This window comes from Gigantopelta aegis, chromosome 9 (genome assembly GCF_016097555.1).
Source record: "Gigantopelta aegis isolate Gae_Host chromosome 9, Gae_host_genome, whole genome shotgun sequence".
In the NCBI taxonomy this organism is placed as follows: domain Eukaryota; kingdom Metazoa; phylum Mollusca; class Gastropoda; order Neomphalida; family Peltospiridae; genus Gigantopelta; species Gigantopelta aegis.
The window spans coordinates 16,078,707-16,098,828 of NC_054707.1; the positions used below are offsets into that span (position 1 = coordinate 16,078,707).

The following is a 20,122-nucleotide window of genomic DNA, read 5'->3' on the forward strand; positions in this document are numbered from 1 at the left end:
GGCCAGTGTGATCGGGCCATAAGAGAATTCATTACGAGGGGAATTGCTATTCTAGAGATTTTCTCTTTAATAACTTAAAGTAACTGTATGAAAAGAATAATCGAAATAAATTGAAATTGACTTTTATTTTATATTCTATCAAGAATTAAAAAAAAAAACCTACACACACACACACACACACACGCACACACACACACACACACACACACACACACACACACATATATATATATATATATATATATATATATATATATATATATATATATATATATATATATATATAATATATATATACACACAAAATAAATAAATATATGCCGACATACAATGGACAATCAAGCTGATGACAATGGTTCAAATCCCGCCAGAGCTGGCTCATACTTTCATTCATTATTCTCATCATTCTCATTATCTTAATATAAAAACTTTCCAATTTCTCTAACGATTACGCTCTGTTTCGACCCTGTTTGTCAGTTTTCTCCGACTCTAGTCTTCTGAGTTGTCCACATCATCACCTACCTGTCTCAACGTCCTCCGCGGGTGCAGTCGCTATGTACTTAGCTGCACCCACCTGACATCCTCGTCCTCTGCCGTTACTAAAGCTGGTCTGACCCACGGCACTCATTAGAAGAAGTTTGCTCACTGAGCGCTGACCTAATTAAATTCAATGGTTAAGTAACGTTTTAACACTGGCTTTTTCACTGTCAACACCATTTTTATTTTAATAAAACGGCGATCGCGAGCCAGTTCGCTCAGAATATGAAACTTTAACCATTTTTTCTACCCAAAAATAGTTTTGTTATATTTTTCTGATTGATTTTTCCACTGTCATGTTCATGTTATTAAATCGTTTAAATGTCATTCCTATTGTAAAAGCTTGAGGATTTCCTGTGTGTCTTTTGTCAGGTAAACATCTGACATGCGTGGGCTGTACCATTGCTGCTGATGCAAGGTGTGGATGAGTTGTGTGTTCAGTGCATTTCGTGGGCCTATACCACAAACAGTTAGCAGTCTTGAGTAGGTTTTTTCCTTTATTATTTTAGTCTGGATCGACGTTTTGGAAATAACAAAAACAATTTTTTTTTTCTTGTAATTTAAATAAAATTATTTCAAAAATTAAAAAAGTAGCGAAAGAACAAAATATTTTTTAGACAATTTTCGATTTTTGAGCAATTTTCCACGGTCATTTTCATAACCATAGCAACCACAAACTTCAATTAAAATTACTATATTGTAGACATAAGGTGGTTGTGTTTTGAAGATTTTGACGAAAACGCGATATTTGACATTTTGTGTGAAATTCATGAAACTATACCCTCCTAAAGTGACAAATTTTAATACGTTGTATGAATTCTTTATTTATTGCAAAGGAGTAAAGATATACTATTATACTATAAATTTCGTTAAAAACATCCGGGTTTTTTTCTTTTTTTTCTTGATTATTTTAGTTTGGGACGACATATAGTCAAAAAATTATAAAAGTTTTGGAAATTTTAAAAAAGAACTATTGTTTCTTTTAATTTAAATTAAATTATTTCAAAAATTAAAAAAATAGGAGCGAAAGTAAAGTTATTGCTGAAAACGTAGGTGCCGATTGCCCGCCCCCCCCCCCTATTTTTGGGGTCAAGTTATTATTATTATTTTAACTATAGCATACACTAGAGTGGAATTACACAAAAATGCACTTATTTCCCAATTTTGAAGATAACAAAAACAGTATGACAATACCAAAAACATACGTTAATATAGCTATTTTGTTACTCAGATGCGAGGAAATCGCGTTTCAGGCCACTTAAATTTCAAAATTTCGCGGGGAAGCATGCCCCCGGACCCCCCTTGGAATCTCGGGCGCTTCGCGCCCTCGCCCCCCCCCCCCCATTTAAAAATCCTGGATCCGCGCCTGAAGAGTCAGGTGAACTAGAATTATTTCAGTTTGCATGTCAGTCTGAAAAAAAGAACAAACTAATTGTAAACTGAAATAAACAAAATAAAACATTATGTACAGATTAAAATGTCCCTGTTACACAAACGATCAACTCCCAGTGTCAACGTGTAGCAGTATTGTCCTGTTGTGCACATGTAAATATTGTATGATTACACCCCTTCTCTGTAATGGTCTAGTCCGGCTCGGTCACAGACAGTCAGATAACTAGTCTATATTTAGACGGATGCGCGTCATAAATGATTTTTTAATCTAAAAAAAGACCTCCACGCCAGCAAACTTCCTCTTAATAATACTAGAAGTAACTACTGAACACTCTCCGAAGTGGTCAGACTAAGCCCACAGTTAAAAGTTGATGGAATATGACAGGTGTGTGGCACGGATAGTCACAAAAGACGAGCACTTGTCGTGGTTGGAGAGACAAGGACTGGGATGTGGAGGTGGACAGAGGAAGAAGTTGAAATATAGGAGGAGTTGCCAGATTAGGTTTAGAAATGAGACGGAATTCAAACGAGAGAACGGAAACGGGGCAATGGGGAAAATAATCCTGGTTGTAGTTTCTGATGTGATTGCTTATGCAAGAACTCGGTCAAATATTTTTAAAAATCAAACTAGTTTATTTTTATTTTCAGATGTGTACAGTAGAATGAAACAAGAAGTGCGGTAATGTTCGTCACTGCAGGTGTCACTTTGTGTAAAAGAAGTGTTTTAATTTGAAGAGAAAAAAAATTACATTTCAATTCCTATCAACAGAAAGTTAAATTGCTCAGCAGCATGTCAGCTATTAGACGAGAAACACGTCATTGCGACACTAGAGTTTTGGAGAAGAAACCCGATAACGCAACATAGACTGAACCAGTATTCTATTACAAGCAAAGGATTTTTATATGCACTTTACTACAGACAGGACCGCACATACCACGGTCTTTTTAAACAGTCTAACAATGTCTCAAGACGGTGATTATTACGCCAATTTTCAAGCGACTGGTGGCACAGAGTACGTCAATGTGGAGATCCGTAAATCCGACTGCAACGCCAATGACACGGACAATTATTTGGAACAAATTGTTGATCCAGACATGCACCTGGTGGATACCACATCCAGTGAACCAGTTCCTGGAACGATGAGATACCCACAGTCAGTAAATATTGGTTATAACCCCTCCCCCCACCCTAAAACACAACAAAACGCCCCTAAAAACCCCAACAACAAGACCCCCCCCAAACACACACACAAGAAATCCCAAAAATATTTAAAGGAACTGTCCCTAGTTTACAACCATTGTAAGAAGTTTCTAATTGGCAGAATGTTTTCGGCGTCTAAACTTACATATTAAATACATGTTTTTGTTTATAATATCAGTCTGTACATTCAACGTGTTTGCGATCGTGTTCTAATGTCTGTAGTAGTAATTTAAAAACATTCCTACGTACGAAATTATTTGGAGATAAAATCCAGTTTGTGCTATTACAGACATTAGGACAATAAACATCTTGTTCATACAGACACTGATATTCTTCATTTCATTTCAACTTGAATCACTATCATAAATAATATTAAATACATAGAACACATATTCATGCATTTCATTTCAATTTATTTCCGTGCTTATAATCCAATTAAGGTTCAAGCACGATGTCCTGGGCACACACCTCAGCTATCTGGGCTGTCTTTCCAGGGCAGTGGGTTAGTTGTTAGTTGTCAGTGGTTAGTGAGAGAGAAGACGGTGTAGTGGTCTTACACCTGTCCATTGAGTCGTTAAAACTGGTATTCTAAACAGGCAAAAAAATTAAAATATAATTTTAGTCATCAAAAAAAGGATGTGTTGTAAATATATATGTAAGCAAACTCAGGGTAGTCCCTTCAAAAAGATTAGAAATTATTTAAAATAGTCAATGTTTTTGAAGTATAATTGAAAATCGAAATATTAAATATTATGACATATATGTACTATAAAGTCGTAAAGAAGTAAAACAATATACAGTTATATTATAGATCACTGTCCATGGCCAACTGTATCCATTTGTTGAACTTTAGTGTATATATATACGCGAGGTCAAAATCATGGAGCGAAGCCACTTCTCTCTCAAACTTTAGAGAGGGCAAAGTTTTTAATAACAGGGAGACTTGAATCTTTATTCCAAAAAAAAAGAAAGGAAAAAAAGAAGTTATTTTAATACAGGTGCAACTTTTACAATCTGTATTTTGTTTTATTTTATTTTATTTACCGCCTGTACTATTAATTGATGGATATGTGCTCTATATTTTATTTTATTTTTTAAATCACCTTTCGACATGTCACCTTCTTTAGAAATAAGGAAATGTAATTAAAAAGCACTAATTTAGCCGTTTATAATTCATTCTCTTACAAGTTTGTCTTCTCATTTCATTTAATACCTGCTCCATGTAGAGTACTGTCCTAGTAGATTAATCTACCACGGTTAAGCTGAGATTACTCAGAGGCAATTAAATGCGTTCCACCGTCACAGTCTCTTAATTAATACACTGTAGAGTTGTAAGACTGAATGGGTACTAGTGTCCGTGAAGGTGTGAACATTGCTTATCTGCTGCACCATGTCACTATTGTTTACAATAATAAAATAAAAATGTTTAAAGAATTTAGTGACCGCTTAACACGGATACTTATGTGTATATATATTTATATATATATATATATATACATGTATATATATATATATATATATGTATATGTATATGTATATGTATATGTATATATATATATATAAAACATGATTTTCATTGTAAAATATAATATACTTTTATTAAACATTTTCACTGTGCCATTATAAATCACTATTGTCACTGTAAAATATTATACAATTTATACCGTAGATTTTTAAATTGTAAACTACTACGCCATGTTTATATAATTTCGTAGTAAATTATATTTACTGGAACCACATATTTTTACTGTAAAATAAAATATATTTATAAATGTTCTCTTCATTAAGCAGCATACAAATTGTCATATGTTCTGTAAAACATTGCACTATTTTAGCCTATTATATGGTGTCCATTGTAATATAGTATTCGATGTTACACCTTTCCTCAATAAAATATTAAAATATTTGTTGACATCCAATGAAAACTGTTTAGTAATTATATCATATCAGTTTTCCACTACTCCTTTACGACTTTTTGTAATAAATATTTATTGTCCCAGATCATATAGCAGTGTCGGAGATGGAAGCCTCGAATCACTGCTTTACATATATATCCATGTTCTCAGCAACAACAAAATATGTTAAAAATAACGAAACCAATAGAAACTCATTTCTCATCTTTCACTCTCTGCCTATCATTCTCATTATCTTGATATAAAAAAACACAACTTTTTTTTAACACATTTTGCATTGGAAATCAAAATAACACAACCATTATATTATATTTTAAACACAGAAAACAACCACAAAGAAATATGAAGACGCTTTCCAAGGATTCAGCCTATAGCACGAGTTCTGGAGAAACAGGTACACGCATACACCTAAAAGTGCTATAATCAGTTACAAGTTCCATATTTCGCTATTTTTACATTTATTAGTTACAAATAATTTAATTATATATTAATCGACTCCACGCATAATTTTTTAATTTTTGTAGATATGAAAATTTGGAGATTCACAAAAGAACCTGTTTTAACTGTAATAATTATGTAGAATCTGAAAAACATGTTCTTATTCACTGTCCTCTTTATGATGACATTAGAGTAGATCTTTTTAAAAAACGGCATTAGCTGCTGTTGTAAACTTTAATAATCTTTTAGATAAAGACAAAATTGCATTACTTTTAAGCGACCAGGATATTGTTAAAATTACAGCCAAAAGGTGCCATCTTATTTTATTAGGTCACTAAAGATTAGTATACAATGTCACCGGCCTCGGCAGCATCATGGTTAAGCCATCGGACATAAAGCTGATAGGTACAGGGTTCGCAGCCAGGTACCGGCTCCCACCCAGAGTGAGTTTTAAAGGCTCAATGGGTAGGTGTAAGGCCACTACACCCACTTCTCTCTCACTAACCACTAACAGTTAACACCTAACCCACTCTGGACAGACAGCCCAGATAGCAGAGATGTGTGCCCGGGACAGCGGGCTTGAACCTTAATTGGATATAAGCTCGAAAATAAGTTGAAATGAAATACACAATGTCATATAGACATATACATATTTTATAGTTTTCAGTTTTACTTCTTGTGATTACAATACTTTTTAAATATTTCTGATATAGTCTTTTAATAGTTTTAGAGTCGCTCATAACTCCATAGGAGTGGCTTGTGTACTTGTATTGCTGTATTATTGTATTATTACTGTTCAACTCTTGGTTTTATTTTAATCTGTATACAAGGTGAAACGTAACTAAAGAATGTGTCTGTCTGTTTGTTTGCACAAATATCTCAGGAAAGTCATAATTGTAATGTGCAGCCTTTACGCCGTGTGAAGAGAGTTGCGTTCAGTCCGACTAGATTTCTGTTTTATCATAGCGTAACAAATCTTATTTCATTTCAACTATTTTCGTGCTTATATTCAATTAAGGTTCAAGTACGCTGCCCTGGGCAGACACCTCAGCTATCTGGGCTATCTGTCCGGTGCAGTGGGTTAGTCGTTAACTGTTAGTGGTTAGTGAGAGAGAAGAGAGTGTAGTGGCCTTACACCTACCCATTGCGTTGTTAAAACTCGCTTTGGGTAGGAGCCGGTACCGAGCTGTGAACCCTGTACCTACCAGCCTTATGTCCGATGGCTTAACCACGACGCCACCGAGGCCGGTACAAATCTTATGGCATCGGCGAACCCACCAAATCTGGCACGTTGACTGGCTTAGGGCCCTTAGAAACAGATAAAATTGTTTTAATAAAATCGGGTGTTTTCGCTGATATCGTATACGACTAACAGTCTTGATATCACAAATAAGTATTCTGCCAGGTTTTGTAATACAGTGATCACCAAAAAGAAATGCAAATCAAGGTTACGGTTAGTTTGTTATTTGATTAGAATAGGTTTAGCAGGCACGGCGGGTTAGGGGGCTGGGGGGCTGTAGCCTCTCCTCCCCCAATAATTCTGATTAAATTAGAAACAATTCATCGAAGTAAATCTTAAGGCAGATATGAATTTTACTTGTAGAATGCAGGAAACTGCATTTCAGGACATCCTAGTTTTCAAAATGTTACAGGGGAACATACCCCCGAACCCACTAGAAACTTTGCTTTGCGCCCTCGATCTCAGTAAGCCCCCCCCCCCCCCCCACCTCAATGTCTACTTGTTTCTGCTGTGCCTGTTTAGTTGCTTTCAAACACTCAGTTCTGTGAATTGATAAACTGTATATGAATCTATGAGCCTGTAATTCTCAGGAATCGCAACGTGTGTTAATCCGTTCTTTAGAAAAAGGAAAGGAAGGTAATGCGAATTGACTGTTCAAGGCGAGTTAACACCTTTTATATCACTTAGATTAAAGGGACATTCCTGAGTTTACTGCAATGTTTAAGATGTTATTGACTAACAGAGACTTTTTAACGATTGTAATTACATATCAAATATATTTTTCTGCATAAAATACTAGTGGCTGTATATTAAACGTGTTTCTGATCGTTCAAACATTTGTACTAGGTTAATTTCATTTTATTTCCTAAAAAAAAAATATTTTTCGTACATACGAAATTATTTGAAGACAAAATTCAGTTTGGGCTTCTTACAAATATTAAGATGACCAGAAACACATTGAATATACAGACAATAATATTCTAAACAAGAAAATGTATTTAATATGTAACTTTAATCGTAGAAATATATTATTAGTCGGAAACATCTTACAATGCAGCAAACTCAGGAATGTCCCTTTAACACCTGAATTTATAAACACTATTGAACAATGGCGTATTACTGAAAGAAAATAACACGGACAATCTATTTTCTGTGAATAGGTTTCTTCCCGTCCCAACCTGTTCTCCATGTCTGGTATATCAAAGGTTGTGGTATGTGCTGTCCTGTCTGTGGGGGGGGGGGGGAAGCGCATACAAAAGATTTCTTGTTTCTAATGGGGCAATATATCGGCTTTCCTCTAAGACTTCGTGTAAACAATTACCAAATGTCTGACATCCAATAACCGATGATTAATAAATCAATGTACTCTAGTGGTGTCGTTAAAAGAAAACACACGTTCACTTTTAACTATTCTAATTGGTTAAACAATAATAATAATAATTCTCAACGTAGCTGCCCTAAAGAGGAAAAGTCGATTCAAATTTTATTTCCTTCCTTCCTGTACGTGACCTATGACCTGAGGGCGGTTACAATAATTGTGTCAATGAATGAATGAATGGATGGATGACATTTCACTTAATGCCGATCACAGTTGTAAAAGAATGGATTTGTAGGAAATACAAGTATCACCATTTAATGTAAAATATTTATATAAGAAATTTATGGAATGTAAAATGTGATGTAGATCAGATATTGTGGTGTACGTGGTACTTAGGATGTAAAGAAGATGTTGAAGGAAGGAAGGAAAGTTTTATATAACGGCGCACTCAACACTGTCTATTACAATTACTGTTATATGGCGTCGTGCATATGGTTAAGGATCACACAGATGATGAAAGAGGAAACCCGCTTCAGCCACGCAATAGGCTATTTTTTCTGATTAGCAGCAAGGAATCTTTTATATGCAGCATCCCACGGACAAAACAGTATATACCACGGCTTTTGCTACACCAGTTGTAGTGCACTGGCTGTAACAAAAAATAGCCCAATGGGCCAACCGATCTTAGACAGACTACTGGGCTATGTCCCGACCTACAAAATGTTGACGATACCAGTATACACCAATTGTAGAGCACTGGTTGGAACGAGAAATAGACCTATGGGACCGACTCTAGACCGCCCGCGCATTAGGCGAGCGCTTTACCACTGTGTTACATCCCTCAATCAAGATGCTGATGATAAACGTTTCAAAATCTTGTACGGCCATAAATATATAGTGTCAAAAAAAGCCTTTGGCATATGTGGGAAATCAGTGTGAATACATTACGTGGCAGGAACTGGTTTTACCTCTCATTTCATGTCCCAACCAGTACCCCACGACTGGTATATCAAAGACCATGGTGTGTGCTGTCCTGTCTGTGGGGAAAGTGCATGTAAAAGATCTCTTGCTACTAATGGAAAAATGTAGAAGGTCCTCTCTGAAGACGACGTGTCAGAATTATTGATATACGATGATTAATTAATCATTTACTCAATTTTCAAGAGACCGGTGACACACGGTGCGTCAGTGACTGCAAAGAAAATGACATGGATGATTATTTGGAACCAATTGCAGACCCACACGTGAACATTGTGGATACCACATCCGGTGAACCAGTTCCTGGAACGATGAGATACCCAAGCTCAGGAATGCAGTTAGTAAATGTTTGTTATAAAAACAATTGTTTAAAACTAATTTTTTATAAGAACATTAATTATTCACAATAAAAAGAAAAACTAAATATTAAATGTATATTATGACATACTTAAAAATTACACATTATTCAGTGGGAATTAAACAAACAGGTTTATACATAAAATCATACAAATTTTATTAATAATACAGTGAAAATCAGCAAACTTGTATAGTATTTTTTAGATACAGTGGAACAGTGTTTTATAATGGAAGCTAAATTCTCTAAAATGGCAGAGTAGACAAAAGTAAAAATCAGGTAATTGTTTAGCATTTACAGTAAAAATCTATAAAATCGTATAATTTTTAGTAGATATTAATAATAGTGGACATTGGTATACAGTGAAAAATACATAAAACCTTATGGTATAACAATTTTGCATTGGAAATCATTATAACACAACCATTATGTTACATTTTAAACACAGAAAACAACCACAAAGAAATATGAAGACGCTTTCCAAGGATTCAGGCTATAGCACGAGTTCTGGGGATATTTCACCAGGTACACGCACACATCTAAACGTGCTATATCATAGTTACAAGCGTCACATTTTGTTATTTTTACATTTACTAGTTATAAATAATTACATATTTAATCAACTCCATGCATAATTTTGCATAAATATCTCAGGTATGTCGAAAGTGTAAAATGCAGCTTATATGCCAGTTTAAAATATCCATTAGATATATATATATATATATATATAGAGAGAGATATAGAGAGAGAGAGAGAGAGAGAGAGAGAGAGAGAGAGAGAGTGTGTGTGTGTGTGTGTGTGTGTGTGTGAGAGAGTGTGTGTGTGAGTGTGTGAGTGTGAGTGTGTGAGTGTGAGTGTGAGAGAGTGAGTGAGTATGCCCATTTCCACTAAGGTTTCAGGCATGTCTGTCGCGGGCCAAGTCTCTGGATAGCCAATGACTTGGTCCAGGACAGAAGATTGATTGAAACATATTTGAATGTTTTTTAAAGAACAAATAGATTAACTTGTGCATACATGTAACGACTAATATATTTTTGCTATTTAAATATGAACAGAAATAAATATTATTGAAATAGAGAAAGAAGAAAGAGTAAAGCGAACAGAAAAAGACGCAATAAAGTTTTCTATGTGTTCTATAATTAGACAGCAGGTTTGCTAAAGGAAAACACAAAACACAAACAAGGTGGTCAATAATAGTTCGAGTAATGTAATAAAGTAATTTTCCGAATTCAAAGTTTGTTTAAAAATATTTTTTGCCTTTGGATGTTGTTATGCCATGTTTGTAAGTACTAGTCTAATTGCCTTCGTTTAACATGCTCAGTTTGTATTTTTATTGATGAGACATTCTTCAACATATAATGTTGGATATGTCTAGGTTGCCGAACAAGCATATTAAGATTCCTACCCAGTTATAGCTGTACCTATTTGTAGGAGAGTGTTTTGTCATAAGTTGTAAATGAGATTTTTGTGGATTTATTTGAAAAGTTTATCTCATATCTTACAGTCACTTGCATTGCCATTAAACATGATCTTTTTTTTTCATTATTTACTTTAAGTTTCCGTTTTAAAGCAATATTCCAAAAAGGTATTTAGGGTATTTTTTTTTTTTTTTTTTTGCAAAGTAGGTCCACCGAATTAATATTGATGGTTTATTTTAAATTTGATTCTCGAAACTTCCACTTTAACCCTTTAAAGCCCAGTGTACTCAAACGAGTGCATACTTTATAAGCACAAACACTATTTGCAAAAATGAAATATTTCTAATGAATAAGTACTGCGAATTTGTAGTCTTTTCTCTGTACTTATAGATCTGCTACATTGTTCTGATGTTGTGTAAAAATTAATTTAATATGATTTTTCTTTGATTGCAACACATATTTTTAAAATCTGACGTAATAATTACTTTTGTACTCATACGAGTATAGCCCGATTTACTCTAATGAGTACATTTAAAAACAAATAAAAAATAAATATTTATTTCAAATATCCTCAAACGTGTTTTTAAATGATGCTATGTTTATTCACAAACCAATATTTTGTTCTGAATTCATGCTAGTTTTGTCACGGGCATTAAAAGGATCATTAATTTTAAAATATAGAGAGAAACAATTAAATAAAATAACCTTTACTGTATTGATTACTGTTTTGGTTTTATTTCCAGAAATATGTTTTGACGTATACGTCGAGCCTTTTGTTTGCAAGAAGACGCCGCCAACTTTTGGACCCTCTGTACTGGCAGTCAATGGTGTTAGTCTTGAACTGAGATCAAAGGACAATGGAACCACCTATCTCACCTGGCCCATTGTGTTCATTCGTCGGTATGGCGCAACCGAGCAGATATTCCATCTAGAAGCAGGTCGACGTTCCGAATCTGGCGAGGGACTTTTTAACTTCTTCACTCCATACGGAAAGCTTATAATCGAGGAAATAAAGAAACGATCAGCCCATTAGAAGTTTCGTTTCATTCACATTATTAAAGTCGCAGACTTTATGTTGATCTCGCAACAAAAAAAATGGACCGTACATTTGAATAATCTGCAAACCTGTAACACATTAGGATAAAGTCGCAAAATAATGGGAGTTTGTTCTGAGACGTTGAAATGGGAAAATATCTTTAACAATAGACTACCCAACAGGCCTTTTTCGTCGGACCATCGGTGGCCCATCGCCGACCAAATCGTTGGCCCGCTGTCGGTTGCCGATGTGGACCCGTAGTCATTTTAGAGCTCGTCTTCATAACCGTTACTTCTCGGAGGTATGTGCATTTTTTTTAAATACGAAAAATGCATTTTATTTTATGGTATTAAAAACACCAGATTCATCAAAACATTTCGATTGTACGAAAATAGATAAATTAAACAATAAAATCTAAATAATGTCTTATTTCATTTAAAAACCCCCAAAAACCCCCAAAAAACCTCGGCTCTAATAGTGAAAAATACGCTGTGGTGTTTAAAAACTAGGGTCTGTCTCTTTAAAGAAAATATTACTGTGACAGAATTAGGTGTTTAAGTATTACTCGGTGAAGATATGTAAAACCAATACACCAATGGCAGTCCTCTCGTTAATCAATAGTAACTAACCATCACTCTCCGTTTGGCACTGAGATGGATTTAGCTCAGTCGGTAGAGCGATCATTTCAAGTGCTTGGGTTATGGGATCGAATCTCCTGAGCGGACCCATTGGGTGTTTGCTCGTTCCAACCAGTGCCCCACGACTCATTATTAAATGTCGTGGAATGTGTTGTCCTGTGTGAAAAAGTGAATTTAAAAGATCCCCTGCTGCTAATAGAAAAAAAAGTTTCTTGAATTACTAAATGTCTGACTTCCAACAGTCGATGGTTAATAAATCATTGTGCTGTAGTGGTGTCGTTAAACAAAACAAACGTAAACCGTTCTCAGAAGTGTGTCCATGACATCGTGTTTGAACCATAATTGGGTTATGCATTATTGATGTTTAAGTTATGTTTTTAGATATACTTCATATTATTATTAATAGTTTTATGTTCAGAAGAGATATATATATATATATATATATATATATATATATAGATAGAGAGAGAGAGAGAGAGAGAGAGAGAGAGAGAGAGAGAGAGAGAGAGAGAGGGGTGGGGGGGGGGGGCGGGGGGCTGCCGTCTCGTACGTTACTCCTATCAAATAGCAGCAAGCCAGCTTTTATATAACCTTTTTCATAAAAAAGGAGAGTACCTATAGCCTATGAGGTATCTGTATCGTAATGGTCATTGGTGCAGCTGGCAGACTAATAAATGATTCTGTAACAGGAGGGAAAGCTGTCCAAGAGGGCGGGGGGCTGCCGTCTCGTAAGTTACTGCTACCAAATAGCAGCAAGCCAGCTTTTGTATAACCTTTTTCATAAGAAAGGAGAGTACCTATAGTCTATGAAGTATCGTTCACAGTTGGGCTGGGGTGGAGATCTAAATGACCACCTTGGGTACGACCCATTGTACCCAAGGTTGAGCGTGTTACGGCAGCTGGAAGGCGTAGGTTTTGTTTCCCATAGTCTAGTAGAGAATGAATTTTTTTTTTTAATTTGAAAAAAGCACCAAAATCGGCATACTTGTAGCATTTTAGGTCCTCTTTTATTTAAGAGCAGGACACACGTGATCGGATAATATTTAGGGGTTAAAATCACATTTATACGTACCCCCCCCCCCCCCCCCCCCCCTCCGGAATTTTGGAGCCTATAACAGGAATACTCTTTCAATTGGTGATAGAACCATGAAATTTGATATAGATAGTCTTATTGGGGTATTATTCAAATTCAAATGATGAGCCACTTGAAATTCCAAAATGGCTGCCATTTTTTTTCAAGTTGGCCGCTCGATTATCCTACGAAAGTCAATTTTCGACTGACATATTGATAGTTACGGGATTGTAATTATTTCAATGTTTTTTTTATATGTTCAAGAGCATGCTGAAGCTAATAGTAATATATCAAATACTATAAAATGTCTTCAGAATATTTTATAGATGTTTCAGCATATCTCCGGACACTTTTGGTTGAACAATGATATAAAATGCAATATTCAAACAGTTTAAAAAATCTGTTTACAATATGGAGAACAATGGTTCTTTATAAAGGAAAATTATAAATCTACTTTACCTTAAAAAAAATTCATTGCAACAGTCATACACAAGCACCTGATGACCAGTCAAAACCAAAGTTTGTTACACGATCATGTTCATAGTAGGCAATATACCCATCTCTTCCAGTTCGAATTATGACAATGATTATTAATGCCTTTGCGTTTTGATTGCCAAGCCTATCTGCAATGTCATGAGCAGGGATATATCTGTATTGTTTGCCAACACCAAAGGCAATCCAGAGTTCATCAAGTGGGCGAGATTGGAAGGATGATACTGCCAGTACCACAACATCAGTATCAACAGTCCTGATCATGACTTTTCGATGACTTTGTCTTGAACAATGCATGACATGCAGGAGATGCCTATTTTCTGCCTCCTCATGATCACATGGGACCAAATCTGAACGTACCACTGCAGTATTGAATGTGCTGTATACTTTCTTCCTTGCAAAATTTTGTGCAGAAATGCAGTTGGACAAGAATGCAGATTGGTCTTATTTTCTGAAACTCTCATAAAACTCTGCTATTTTTTTGGAAGAGGTGTAGTACCTCTTGCCATGACACGATTCCCTTCACCCCTTTTCTGCCTTGTGTTTTCTTTCAAACTAAGTTCTAGATAAAAGTCCCACATGATATCTAAACGACTGACTGACTCTAACTGCTGAATGACATGTGGTACAAATATCTTATCAGTCTTGAAAGGTTGAACAGTTGCTGGGTGACAATGTGAACAATGGCAGAACCAACAAGGACTTTTGCATCAACAACTGATGCAGTAGATGCACCACATTTCTCAAGGCACTTCAGAAGATCTGATTTTGTGCATGTTCTCAGTTTACCCATAGCAGACCAGACTGGTAGAACAGACTGGTTTTTGTGCTTGAAAAAAAATCATCTATGTTACCTTCTCTTGATTGGCATGATTGCTTCCTTTCAGTAGAATTACAAAACAGAGGGATTTTATTCTTGTGAATAATGTCTGTAATTTGAATTTTGCATTGAACAAGTCTTTCCTCAACAAATTCATCATATGTTTGTTGAGAGTGTTGCTCATAACTTGCTTTGTGTCAAGTACAGTCAGTCTGACTGTCATCAATAAATGGATTGTCCAGGTTTTGCATCGTGGACACCATAGCTTTATCATTCCTTGCAACTTTTTGTTGAACACCAGGGACTTGTTCGTGGTGGTGAGTATTTGTCGGTCTACTGCAAGCATTCAAGCAACATTCAAACTCTTGCACAATCCATATTATCTCTGGGCCTGCTACAATCCATCAGAGTAGGGCAGTGTGGTTTTCGGTTAAACCAATTATGCCAGCATCACCCTTGGCCTTTGTGTTCATCTGTTCATGAGCTGATTTCTGAACAACAAAGTTGCCTTTTATGAACTCTACATAGATCTGAGGATGTTTCACTTCCAACTGTACAATGTCTCTGATATGCACAGGTAGCCACCTGGAGTAATTTGTATGGTCAAGGGAGAACATCCATGGTGCTAGCTGGCCAAGGCATTGTACACAGTTTGAAGTCGCCCTCGTGAAAGGAACGGACTAGTTGCAATGCAAGCAACTCGAGCTCTAGAACCATGTACCAGTACATGAACTGTGGAGACTGGTTGCATCTTAATGTGCACCATCTGGACAATTCAAGTGGCAATTCATTTGCCGCAAGTGAATCCTTATAGGCATTGTAAGCTGAACACACAAATAAATGCAAGGCAGCCGCTGTCACTTGGTGAACATATCTAGCCCTAGTGACATGAGAACTCTTAAGTATAGCATCTGCTCTGCCAGAAGTAGTGATGTCAGCTTGCACAAGAACAACGGTCCAACCACTACCAGCAAGCCAGTCTCCTAGTAGTTTAAGAACATCTATCTGTATATGAAGACCACCCATGATGATAACATATTTGTCCTCGCCAACTGACCAAACGTCTCAGGCCGATTCCACTGTATCTGCTTTCCTATGGTAAACAAGAGCTGATCCATTGTTATGATAGGTAGTTGGCCTTTGTTGACATATTGTGTAGCAATTGTCACTAGATTCATGACATGTCGCACCATGGCTGTAAAATGGGCTACCTCTGTAAACAAGGGCATGAGACCTGTTGGTGCAACAGGTCTAGTAAGAGCTGGCTGTCTGATTACATGGTAAGCTGCCCATGAAACATAATCACAAGTTTCAAGTTCCTCTTTTTCTAGAAGTACTTTCATCGAGTTTAGCCAGCCATTTTCTTTATGTTTAGAAGCAACCAAAACTGTTGATTCGAATATTGACAAAGCTATCTTCATATTTGCAAATTATGCTCGATTTTGATCCTGGATACTAGGACCTTGAAGTATCTTTCTGACAAGAGCAGGTAGACTTTCTGGGACTACCTCTTTCTCACATCCTGGCCGAAAAGACCCATCAAATGAATATTCTTTTGGGTTTGTTTTTCTTCAGAAAATGTGTTTTCTCACAATGTGAGCAGCATGACCCAAGTAAATTGCATCTTGGTCTGAATTTTGGAAACACGCAATGTGGATGGCCTCACCAATGCCTGCCTCGAACATCAACACTACTTCTCTTCTTTGGGGCTGTGCTCGCAAATCAAGGATCATGCCCAGTAATCTCTCTTTCAGTCTAGTTGTGTTTATTCGCCCACTTAAACATTTTGGATCTAGTTCTTTCAGTCTTGATTGATACAAACGTCCCGAGTAACCATGTTTTTTTAACTCTGTTATGAAAAGCTGTTAAACAGTTCAGGTGATATTTCGCATCTAATGCATGCTGTGTCTCTCCGACACAACGCACAGTAGTTCCAGTTTGTTACAGGCATTGGTGATTCAGTCATAAGATATTTGTTAACCCTGGTTAACGAGCACGCACTTCTTGTCCATTATCACGTTGTAAATTTACACTATCAGTATCATTGCAACCAAAGAAAATAAGCATTACTAACGTGTTCAAACAGCATATATATATATATATATATATATATATATATATATATATATATATATATATATATATATATATATATATATGTATATGTATATGTATATGTATATGTATGCATGCATACATACATACATACATACATACACACACACACACACACACACACACACACACACATATATATATATATATATATATATATATATATATATATATATATATATATAAACTGTGGTATTGTATTACAGTGTAATATGTATTACATAGTATAACATTATTACTGTCATAATACCTACATGAATATACCCCAATAAATTAAATGAAAACAGTCATAATATGTTTTATTTGTATGGAAATATATATTATATTGTATTATAATGTATTGTATGGTAATGAATTGTATTACATTGTATTCATTTATTATTTTAATAATCTTTCTCATTTTATACATGATTATATACCAATCAACAAACAATTACAGTATTTAAAGTGTAAAGTTTTTTAATTAAAATTAAAAAAAATGTAAAAACAAATTGGGAGGGTGGTCGATACCTTCCGTTCATTCATTTATTCATTTTAACTTATTTTCGTGCTTATATCAAATTTAGCACGCTGTCCTGGGCACATACCTCAGCTATCTGGGTTGTCTGTCCAGGACAGTTAGTTGTTAGTGGTTAGTGGTTAGTGAGAGAGAAAAGGATGTAGTGGTCTTACACCTACCCATTGAGCCTTTAAGAACTCGCTTTGGATTGGAGCCGGTGACGGGCTGCGAACCCTGTACCTACCAGCCAGCAGCCCGATGGCCTAATCACGACACCACCGAGTGTATACTAAACAACAATAGGAATGAGAGTATTAATATAGTTTTCTCTAATTTATTTAAACTTATTCGTTCTGAATCTCATTAGTTTTTTGGACGGTTTATCTATGACCTGTGAATATTTTACACCCACTTTGACAGTCAATTTAGCAAAGTAATTTTAATATGGGGGAAAATATATATTAAAATATTCGCGGGTTTTTGTGTGTATGTGTTTGTTTTTTGGGGTTTTTATATTTTATTGTTGTGGTTATTGTTGGTGTTGTTGTTGTTCAGTATATTATTTTGTATCACAATACTATTATGTGATTATACTGTTGGATAATTATGTTTTGTTAATTAATCATAAATATTAGACTAAAGACACCAATGGCCCTGCCACTAACTCAAACGGTCATTTAAACGTTTCTAATCCATGGTTCGGAATTTGGTGTTTGTTTGGTGTTTTTTTTAATATTTTTTCTTTTTAGTGTTCTTAGTAGACGACGTTAAGTACGGTTTATAATTTCTAAGACTGACAGTGAAATGTAAACAGTTTGTGTGAAATATTAATTTCCTAATATTGTTTAACGTTTGTTGTGTAATGCTAATTGTTCTTATAATAACGTATTATTGCACTGTTTACTTATTTATTTTTTCATTCCGTTATTATTTCATGAAATGTCTCGTGAAGTACGCAAATATCTGTTTCATACTCAATAAGGTTAATGGCATGGAGTGCACTATGCGTAGCCAGGGTGGGGGGCGATAAGGGCCATGACACCCCCCCCCCCCCCCCTCCCCCAAAATGACACCTATTTCACAGAAAAGACTGGCAGAACAAGGACGTAAAGCACAATACGGGATCATGAATATTTGTAATAAGAACTATTTTAATATTGAAACGAAGTTAGCGGTATTTGATACCTATGTAAATAGTGTTCTTAATTATGGATCGGAAGTCTGGGGTTTTCACTCAGCACACGACATTGAGAAAGTGCATATACAATTTTGTAAACGTTCATTGGGTGTACATAATAGAACTTGTAATTACTTTGTTTATAGAGAATTGGGACGATTTCCACTAGCTATTAAAAGAAAGCTGAGAATTTTTAAATATTGGATAAACCTTGGTAGTACCAGTAATTGCATTCTAAAAGCTGTGTACGAGGAAATGTATGAGTATGGAGATATCTGACGAAGCCAATTGATTCACGTAATATAAAGGAAATAACGAAAATGAGAATTTGTGCACACAGGCTAAATATTGAAGCTGGTAGGTACAAAAATGAGTTTCATTTTATTCTTCAGTGTCCACGATACGAGTCTTTAAGAAATAGATTTATTAAGAAATACTACTCCAAGAACCCCAGTGCTTTTAAACTAATACAGCTATTGTCAACTACAAACAATAAGGAGATAAATAACCTTGGCGAATACTTACTACAGGTGAACAAAATGAGGGATATGCTATTACTACAAACAACTTAATATATCTATATTTGTGTAACCCGATTGTTTATATATAGATATAGATGGATTGTTTTATCGGTATATGTGTATGTATTTATGTAAGTCATTCTCCACCATTGTTCCGCACTATTGTACATAATATTGTATTTCATTGTTATAATGCTGATAAGTTGGAAAACTTAACACAATAAAGAACTTGAACTTGAACATTTCATTTCAACTTAGTTTGGTGCTTATATCCAATTAATCACGCTGTTCTGTGCACACACCTCAGCTATCTGGGCTATCTGTCCAGGACACAGTGGATTAGTTGTTAATTGTTAGTGGTTAGTGAGACTCAGAGAGAGTGAAGAGAGTGTAGTGGCCTTACACCTACCCACTTAGTCGTTAAAACTCGCTCTGGGTGGGAGCCGGTACCGGGCTGTGAAATGAATATTCTAAATAATAAAATACAAGTACTCCTAATTTAAATGATTAAAAACGGCTTTAATATTGAAAAATACGTCGTACTGTTTAAAAACTAGGGTCTGTCGCTTTAGTTTAAAAAAATAAATATTTTTTTTTACACATCTTCCCGTTAGCAATCGTTTGTCTATGCATCTAGTTTACTGATTTTTAGTATATATGGGCAGATATGGTTGTACCCAGAAAGTGTTGGACGTATATGTTTATAGTGTCCGACATAGCCTTCATGTCCGAACTGGTAGATGATTTTACCTTTGATTTTATTACAAATAAAAACATTTTATCAAGTATGCGTCATATTTTTGTTAAATAAATTAAATATAAACTTACTATACCAATGGAACTTTGTAGGCTAATGGCATTGGATTATTTCTTGTTCCAGGTAGTGCAGCACGACTGGTATATGAAAGGCCGTAGTATGTGGGATGGTGCATATAAAAGATCCCTTGCTACTAATGGAAAAA

General features: G+C 35.4%; 1 protein-coding gene across 1 annotated transcript; it reads left to right on the forward strand.

Annotated features, from left to right (window-relative positions):
• The first annotated feature begins 2,587 nt into the window (after nt 1-2,587).
• Nucleotides 2,588-12,177, forward strand: LOC121380363. The gene is made up of 5 exons (XM_041509144.1): nt 2,588-3,083; nt 5,367-5,437; nt 9,204-9,354; nt 9,821-9,897; nt 11,534-12,177. The coding sequence occupies exons 1-5, from the start codon at nt 2,833-2,835 to the stop codon at nt 11,821-11,823; spliced, it is 840 nt and encodes a 279-aa protein (XP_041365078.1). The 5' UTR covers nt 2,588-2,832; the 3' UTR covers nt 11,824-12,177.
• The last annotated feature ends 7,945 nt before the right edge of the window (nt 12,178-20,122 follow it).

What these genes read in the sequence shown, in the direction of transcription:
- LOC121380363 (XM_041509144.1), top strand. Translation starts at nt 2,833, where the DNA reads ATGCACTTTACTACAGACAGGACCGCACATACCACGGTCTTTTTAAAC. An exon ending in TACCCAAGCTCAGGAATGCA is followed by an intron (nt 9,355 to 9,820) that starts GTTAGTAAATGT and finishes TTTTAAACACAG; the next exon opens with AAAACAACCACAAAGAAATA. An exon ending in TTCTGGGGATATTTCACCAG is followed by an intron (nt 9,898 to 11,533) that starts GTACACGCACAC and finishes TTTTATTTCCAG; the next exon opens with AAATATGTTTTGACGTATAC.